The following is a 9,286-nucleotide window of genomic DNA, read 5'->3' as shown; positions in this document are numbered from 1 at the left end:
GGAGAAATGGATGGATTTTAATGTGAGATAGTACAAGAAGTTTATTGATATAGTTTCAGGTTCCATATTGTAATAAACCTTTAAGAAACTATCACTTCTTGAGTTTGGGTATAGAATCCAAAAAAAAAAAAAAAACCACCCGGCCCGGGGAGGTGGCTCACGCCTGTAATCCCAGCACTTTGGGAGACTGAGGCAAGTGGATCACTTGAGGTCAGGAGTTTGAGACTATCCTGGCCAACAGGGTGAAACACCATCTCTACTAAGAATACAAAAATTAGCTGGAAATCGCTTGACCGGGAGGCAGAGGTTGCAGTGAGCCAAGATCGTGCCACTGCACTCCAGCCTGGGCAACACAGCGAGACTCCATCTCAAAAACAAAACAAAACAAAACACAAAAAAACCCATAATTGTCAAGAAGAATATTAAAATCCTCCTCTCCTTTTCAACTACGTGTCTATGTAAGGCCAGATTTTTCTCACACACTTTGGCCAAAACAACGTGGCACAACTGATTGGATGCAGGAACAGCGATGAGTCACTGACTTCATCTATTGATTCAAGCATTAAAGAGATTTGCAGAGATATAAAACAATGCCACTCTTGGAAGCAGTTGTTTCTTGTTTTAGGAAATACGATTACTTTTTAGTTAAAACATTTACGTTGACATGTAATGAGTTTATTATTACTATTTTTAAATGAATTGGTAAGTCAACATTTGTTAAATTTCTGTGTTTTAATTTATATAGTAAATACGGACAGATATAAGTCACATAAACAAAATATCTTTGGGGTTTTCTATAATTTTTTTTTTTTTTTGATGGAGTGTTACTCTGTCGCAGAGGCTGGAATGCAGTGGCGTGATCTCGGCTCACTGCAACCTCTGCCTCCCAGGTTCAAGCGATTCTCCTGCCTCAGCCTCCTGAGCACGTGGGACTACAGGCACGTGCCACCACACCTGGCTAATTTTTTGTATTTTAGTAGAGACGGGATTTCACTGTGTTAGCCAGGATGGTCTCGATCTCCTGACCTCGTGATCCGCCCGCCTCGTCAGTAATTTTTTATAGCATAAAAGAATCCTAAGACCAAATAGTTTGAGAACTGCTAAATGGTGATATTCTGTAGTTTTCGGATTGTGGGTCCAGCTACCGTGGGAAGACTGGCTGTGCTCAAAGATGTGGGGGGAGCCTTCTGCTACTGGTTGGCAAGAGCTACTGAAGCCTGGAACTAAGGCAGCGGCAATGGCACGGCCAGGGGGTGTAATGTGAGTTCATCATTAAAATCGGGGTCACTATGTCATATTTTGGTTTGGTTGCAGTGCTGAACCTTATGCAACCCTAGCCCTGGAATAGGCATGGTCTCCTCTGAAGGGAGTGGTTATATCCAACACCAGCCATTTGAGAACCAGATGGATGCTCTGACAAGAAGCAGAAATGAAGCGGGGAAGCAGGGAGAGGAACTTGCTCCAGCTGTTCTGGGTAAAGACCTGTTCTGGGCACACACTCAACTTGGCAAGTGCCAAGATAGTACCCGCCATAGGGATGCCAGGGGGAGTTCAGGTGAGGCAGGCCCTTCAGGCTTCAAAGGGAAAGGTGCTGAGTGCCAGGTATCCTGGGTCACAGTATATCCTGTGTTGATCTCCCTTCACTTATCACTGAGTCTCCAGTGGGACAAATCCAGTCAGGTTTTCCAGCCTCGTCTCAGCTGTGCTACAGGAAACTAAAGGAAGAAGCATGCATGTATGCAGGGGAATCACAGGCCCCTACACAAGTTATTATAAGTTATTTATGAGATGGGGGCAATGGTTAGGGAGAAATTCTCAAGAGAAAGGGAAATCAGGTGAATCAGAGAAACAGCTTCTCCATCCAGTGACAACTAGACCTTGTTTACAAAAGGCAGAATTTTCCTTAAGAGGTGAGAGAATTGAGAGCTATTTTGGAAGAAAGAATAAATAAATAGAATGAATTGAATACGGCAGGTGAGGGACTCCAAAACTTACAGGATATCTACTTGGAGCTTGAGGTGCCTCTTAGACATTCCAGGTGGAGCTGCCCAAAACACAGAAGGTTGCATATGTCTGAAGCTCGGGAGGTCTGGAGTGGAGGTGTTGGCTTGAGGATCATTTACCTACAGAGGTCAGCAGTTCTCCGGCCTCAGGGCAATTCACAGTCACCTATGGAGGATTATTAAAAGGAAGATGGCTGTCCCAGACCAACTGAATCAAAATCTCCAGGAGTGATTCTGATACACACCACCACGGCTTCTCTGAAGGCAGAGGAGATGCTGAGAGCTTCCAGAAATAAAGGAGAAAGAATGAGTTCCAAATGCAGCCACAAAGCCAAAAGCACCTTGCTCTTGGTCCCCAGGAGGCTGTCAGGAAAGAATGTGCTTCATTCAATTCGAATGGGCTGGCAGACTCCAGCACACGGAATACATCAACTGCTGGTCTTCAGACAGTGCAAGAGTCCTCTGCTAATATTTGGAGCCTTAAGTGTAGCCACTGAAGCTCCCCATATATCAGGCATCATTAGGGATCCCAGAAGCTGCACATGGGCCTGACCATAAAACAGTCAGGGGGAGAGCCAGAGGACCATGGGGAGCAAGCCTCAGCCTTCCCTTACAGCTGTGTAAAGTAGGCCCTTGCTTCTAGCAACAATCCTTTTCCCTGCAGCTGGACTGAATAGAACGAACATTTCTGAAACATAGCCAGGGCACAGACTGTTCTCTTGGAAACTCCAAGTTGTCTTTTCTAGCAAAGGGGTGAAAAGGTGAGTAAAACATTTTTCATTTATTAAAAAGCTTCTATTGACCACACACAACAAGCCAGATATCCAGACCAGGGTTTCAAACCTTTCTTTTTTGTTTTGTTTTGCCTGGAGAAAGACAAAGGCCTTTATTTCTTCCTGCCTCCCCGTGGGAAGACTCCACCCTGGGGTCCGCTGGCCCACCACCCCTGGGTGCTCAGTTTCTGCCAACATTGGCCAGCAAGTCCTTGTGGTACCCCTGGGGCAGCCTGTAGTAGATTCGGGTCCTGTCTACAGCCCTGGCGCCCAGCAGCGCTGTCCTCTCAGAGGCATAGTCGCCCCGAACTGGGCTGTGCTCCACTGTGACAGTAGCCCCAGGGGAGGATGCCGGCAGCCTGGCAACAGCTCCAGCCGTGCTGTGGCCCCGTGGCCTGGCCTGCATCTGGAAGGACACAGGTTGCCAGAGCCCCTGGCACAGCTCTAGCATATCTGTGAGCAGCTGTTCCCTGTGGCCACTGCCCAGCGCCTCCTCAGTCCAGCCTGGTGCCACAGTCACGTGGGGGAGGACCTCAGCCACAGCTATAAGCAGCTCTCTGCCAGCCATGTGGCCAGGGACTGAAAAACTCCCATGGGAGATTTTGGCCCCCATCCACACAGGCCGATGCAAGAGGCCAAGGCTGGAGAGGCATGCCAGCAAGGCCAGGGACAGCCAGAGGGCTGCGGGCTCCACTATTTACAAATGGACGCTCCAGTGTCCGGGATGTGTGGCCAGCTGCTGCAGGCAGGACTCCAACCTCAGGATGCTGCCACTTGGAGCACAGACAGTGGGCACGGGCTTCTCAGCCACAGCTCCCTCGAGGCCAATGTTCAGCAGGATCATGCCTTCTGTCTGGGAGGGTGACCATTGCTGTACCCCTGGGGCAGCATCGAGAAGACCATCTCCCTCAAACAGCTGGAGAAGAGGGATCAGGCTGCCTCCCGTGTAGTACATTTGTTTCCGTGTGGCATTCACTGTGGGGCCCCAAATGGCCAAGGTGAGGTGGCTGCCATTCATGAACACCTCTGTAGGCCACGGCTCCACAGCCATCCTCTCTAAGCTTCATGGCACCCTGCCAAGTAGAGGCCAGCTGCTCGAACTGCAACAGGAAAGGCTCAAAGATGTCATAGACTTGGTGGACGGCAGTGTTATCCTGGACATAGAGCAGATCCTCTGCCGACATGGGGTCTGAGGCAGACTGCCAAAGCGTCAGGCTGTACCTCTCAGATTGGCTCAGCAGCCAGCTGCAGTGGGGCTGGGCGGCCCACACCGTGGAATACCGCACAGAGAAGGTGACACTCTGGGGCACCACTCCCACCAGCTAGTGCATCTTCTCCACCATGGCTCGGGTGTACGTCCTGTTTGGGAACACAGGCACGTAGAGGGTGGTCCAGCCTGGAGACAGGGTGGCCTTGGGATACTTCTCCTGGACCAGGGCCAGGAACTGTGTGGCACTGACCTCAGTTGAGATGGGCATGTCGGGGCCCTTTAAGATGTCAGCGTTGATCCACATGGGCGGCCGGACTTTGCCCCACTCTGTCAGCCGCCACAGGAGGTCCAGGGAGGGGCCCAAGGCCTTGATGTTCTTGAAGTCCAGTTTGATGCCCTTCTGAGAAGAGCCCAGCACACCGTCCAGCCACTGCTCCAGTGCGTCATCACTGCAGACAGCCGGAGGGTGTGCCATGATGGGAGCTCCCGTCTCGTCAGCTGAGCCGAGCCCTTCGACACTGATGTCAGCATCCAGGACTGTGATGTTGCTGCTCAGGGTAGCTGTCACGGCTTTCTTGCTGTTGGCTGCGTGGTACCAGGTGACCTCCAGGGCATCTCGGCAGCTGATCTGGCCCAGGTTCAGCAGGTAATCCAGCATGTCGGCCTCGGGGCTGCAGGCCTCCAGCTCACAGCCTGGCCGCTGCAAGGTGATGGCAAGGGCTGTCGCGGCAGTGACCACTACAGAAACACAGGTAATGCCAGCAAACCCCCACTTGACCTGATTCTTCGATAACTGCTCCCTGCAGGCCATGACGACGCTCCCTGGGGAACGCCCCCAACTCCGCATGACCCCAAGTCCCCAAGGCCCCTGCAGGCTGGGATCCCATGGGGGGCAGGAGGCCCCAGCAGCACCTCGTTCTCCACCAGTCAAACCTTTTAAGTGTCATCATTTTGTTCCCTTTGTGGAATCTTTCTTTCGGACAACATTGCCTGCTTGAGTGCATTAATTAATAACTTGTTTACCCATATGCTAATGAATCAGTGACATGAAAACATGTAAACTCCAGGCCAGCCCTGCCTAACCCACAGTGAGTACTTAATACATGTTCGCTGCAGTGGATTCAGCCCAAGATCAGCATACTAAATGGATGTGTTTTGCACCAAAACAAAGTAAACATTAGCCCTACAGTTTTATTATAGTTAAGAGTTTTTGGGGGGTCAGGTGTGGTAGCTCACACCTGTAATACCAACACTTTGGGAGGCCAAGGCAGATGGATCACTTGAGATCAGGAGTTCAAGACCAGTGGCTAACATGATGAAACCCTGCCTGTACTAAAAATACAAAAATTAGCTGGGTGTGGTGGTGCACGCCTGTAGTCCCAGCTACTCAGGAGGCTGAGGCAGGAGAACCGCTTGAACCTGGGAGGTGGAGACTGCAGTGAGCCCAGATCACACCACTGCACTTCAGCCTGGGCGATAGAGTGAGACTCCGTCTCAAAAATAAAAAAATAAAGAGTTTTTGGAATAGTTCAAGGACTTGCTTATAGCACCGTGGAGTATTACAGTTCCAGGTAACCTAGGGTGAGAAGCACTTATGTGCACTTTGTCCCCCAAAACTGAACACTGAGAATACATAAAATCCTCCCTCCCATGGGAACATGCAGAAATTCCCAGGAAGACTCTGGGAGAATGAGGAGATGCCTGTTTGGTGTGGATTATATGGGCGCCTTAATTGGGCTTCTGGACCAGAGATGAGGTGGTGTCAGTACAAGGACACATTCTGGAGCCTGTGTAGTTCTATCTGGCTGTGGGCAAGTCAGGCTAACCTTTTAGTCAAGGGATCTCCAAGTGTGGTCCAGAGACCACATGCATCAGCGTCATCCGGAGAACATGTTTAAACACTGACGCTTAGGCCCCGCCCCAGACTACTGAACCAGAATCTCAGAGGACAGCCCATAGTCTGCATTTTTAAATAAGTTCCCCATGATGCAGGGGATCCTGGTGCATCTCACCCTCAAGAGCTCTGTCCGTTACCCTGCAATGCCAGGCATCCAGGGGAGGTTTCTTCCCCCCCACACTCACTCCTCATCCACGCTGCAGCCAGATGGACCTGTGAGACACCCAAATGTAGGGAAGGCCTGCGCCTTCTCCGCCTCTTGCTAGGGCTGTCTTCCCACGCTCACCACAAGGCAACATTTTATCCTTCAGGGCACTGATGACACAGCCACTGCCCATACGTTGGAGGTGCTCTGACAAGGGGCTCAGGCGATGCAGACCTTACCCAGAGATACTGGAGGGGATACTACAAAACGGTGCTACCTGGGCAGGGGGAGATGCTGAGGCACCACTCAAGCGTGTGTTCAAAGCCGCATGCTCCCTCCCCTTTCCTGATACCTGGACCCTCAACCTTGTGAGCCCAAGCAGCCTGTCTTTTCTCTCCTGCCAGCCTCTGCGTGAGTTCCTGAGACAGCTTGGACCTTCTGTCTGAGCCTTCTTAACCCAGAGCCACCAGGCCTGCATTCCTCTCTTGGGGAGCTCTGAGCTTCCAAAAAGGGGTAGAATGAGTGAGAAGGGGGAGTGAAGGCAGCCTGAAACACCAAGGACCTTTGATAGGCTCTCTGACCCTCGGTGCACCACAACCCCAGGGAAAGAGGCCGCCAGACGAGGGCCAGCTGCTATTATTTTTCTAGACCGGAAAATGGTTGTTCAGTGGTGCGTGATTTGGAAATGGTATCCTACCTGCTCCTGGCACGCCTGACCCTCCTCCCACCACCCTCCACCCCCAATGATGCAACTCAGTGGCCACTTTATGAATTCAAGGACCAAGCCCTGCTTTAAAAAGCTACAGGCCAGACGGGCGCTGTGGCTCACGCCTCTCAGGACTTTGGGAGGCCGAGGCAGGCGGATCACCTGAGGTCGGGAGTTTGAGACTAGCCTAGCCAACACGATGAAACCCCATCTCTTCTAAAAATACAAAAATTAGCCAGGCGTGGTGGCAGGTGCCTGTAATCCCAGCTACTTGGGAGGCTGAGACAGGAGAATTGCTTGAACCCGGGAGGTGGAGGTTGCAGTGAGCCAAGATGGCACCATTGCACTCTAGCCTGGGCAACAAGAGCGAAACTCCATCTCAAAAAAAAAAAAAAAAAAAGGCACAGGCCCAAGTCCAGGCACCACATAGCCTCCCTGTGGATGCTGCCTGTGTCTAGCCCTTTCTCTGTTTTAGCCAGAGGAAGGGGGTCAGGAACCCCACGCACCCCCTCTGCTGTCTGTCCCACTCACATACAGGTCTCAGGCTGCCTAACAATTTGCCCTGCCCCATCCTTGGTTAGTCTTGACATTGTGCTTTAAGGGGCAGGCATGTTGATGGCAGGAGCCCTGTCACCACAGCCAGAAGCCTGATCCCTTGCTGGCCCCTCCACTCTCAGGTAGAAACAGTCTCTTCACTTCCCTCGCCTCAGCCTCCTCATTTGTAAATGAGGTGTGGAGTTCAAGTCCATACCCAACTGCGGGGGCTGTGGTGAGAATTAATCTGATAATCGATGTTGAAAAAACTGGCTTAGAACACTGTAAAACAGGCTAGAATTTTAAATGTTCTCTTCCTTCATTTTTGATGCTTGAAGTTTTTTTCAAAGCCTTGCTTTGCTGCTTTTAAAAGTCATATGCAGTCATGTGCCACATGGTAACATCTGGTCATTGGCAGACTCCATAAACAACCGTGGTCCCACAAAATTATAATGGACTCAAAAACTTCCTATCGTCTAGTATTTTTACGCTACACCTTTTATCATTATTTTAGAGTATACTTCTGGTATTTGTTTAAGTTAACTGTGAAACAGCCTCAGGTAGGTCCTTCAGTAGGTATTCCAGGGGAAGACACTATTATCATAGGAGACATGAGCTCCATTCACATTACTGCCCCTTAAGAGCTTCCGGTAGGATGAGGCGTGGAGGTGGAAGGTAGCCATATTCATAATTCTGACCCAGTGCAGGCCTAGGCTAATGTGTGTGTCTGTGTCCTTGTAACAAAAAATTTATAAAATAAAAATAAATAAATAGAAAAAGGTTATAGAGTAAGGGTATAAAGAAAGGAAATATAGGCCGGGCACGGTGGCTCACGCCTGTAGTCCCAGAACTTTGGGAGGCCAAGGTGGGCGGATCATGAGGTCAGGAGTTCAAGACCAGCCTGGACAACATGGTGAAACCCCGTCTCTACTAAAAAAAAATACAAAAAAAATTAGCTGGGCACGGTGGTGTGCACCTGTAGTCCCAGCTACTGGGGAGGCCGAGGCAGGAGAATCACTTGAACCCAGGAGTGGGAGGTTGCAGTGAGCCAAGATTGTGCCACTGCACTCCAGCCTGGGTGACAGAGTGAGACTCTGTCTAAAAAAAAAAAAAAGAAAAAAAGAAAATATTTGTATACAGTTGTGCAATACGTTTGTGTTTTAAGCTCAGTGTTATTATAGTATAAAAGATTCAAACAGTTTAAAAAGTTAAAAATTTATGAAGTAAAAAAGTTACAGTAAGCTCAGTTTATTTTGAAGAAATAAAATTTCTGAGTAAATGTAGTGTACCCGAAGTGTCTTGTGTTTATAAAGTCTACAGTCATGTACGGCAACTCCTAGGCCTTCTCATCCACTCCACATTCACTCACTCACCGACTCGCCCAGGGCAACTTCCAATCCTGCAGGCTCCATTCATGGTAAATGCGCTGTACAGGTACATAGGTTCAAGGCACTTATTATGTACACATTTTTAAATCTATACCTTGCCAAGGTATACATTTTATTTTCTTTTATACTGTATTTTTACTGTACCTTTTCTATATTTAGAAACACAAATGCTTACCATTGTGCTACAGTTGCCTACCTTATTCAGTACAGTAACATGCTGTACAGGTTTGTATACTAAGAGCCATAAGCTATACCACAGAGCCTAGGTATGTAACAGGCTACGCCATCTAAGTTTGTGTACACTCTACGGTGTTCACACAACAATAAAATTGCCTAACCATGCATTTCTCAGAACATATTCCCATTGTTAAGTGAGGCATGATGGTAGAAACACGGCAAAACATTTTGAAACAGTAAAAGAATAAAGAAACCATTATTTATAAACCCATCACCTAAGCAACCCTGGGTATTGTTTATTTACTTCCTTCTGTTTTTTTTTTTTTTAATTTGAGACAGAGTCTTGCTCCTATAGTCCAGGCTGGAGTGCAATGGCACAATCTCAGCTCACTGCAACCTCCGCCTCCAGGTTCAAGCGATTCTCCTGCCTCAGCCTCCTGAGTAGCTGGGATC

General features: G+C 49.2%; 1 protein-coding gene across 1 annotated transcript; it reads right to left on the bottom strand.

The window, feature by feature from the left end:
• Positions 1-2,957: 2,957 nt before the first annotated feature.
• On the bottom strand, positions 2,958-4,797 carry LOC116480377 (protein FAM151A-like). Its single transcript, XM_032172345.1, is given in 2 exon segments — positions 2,958-3,751; positions 3,849-4,797. Coding segments are annotated over 2 exon segments (1,743 nt in total).
• Positions 4,798-9,286: the final 4,489 nt, after the last annotated feature.

The sequence above is a fragment of the Hylobates moloch genome, unplaced genomic scaffold (assembly GCF_009828535.3).
Source record: "Hylobates moloch isolate HMO894 unplaced genomic scaffold, HMol_V3 SCAFFOLD_13, whole genome shotgun sequence".
NCBI classification, from domain to species: Eukaryota; Metazoa; Chordata; class Mammalia; order Primates; family Hylobatidae; genus Hylobates; species Hylobates moloch.
This window is presented reverse-complemented; position numbering and strand designations above follow the sequence as displayed.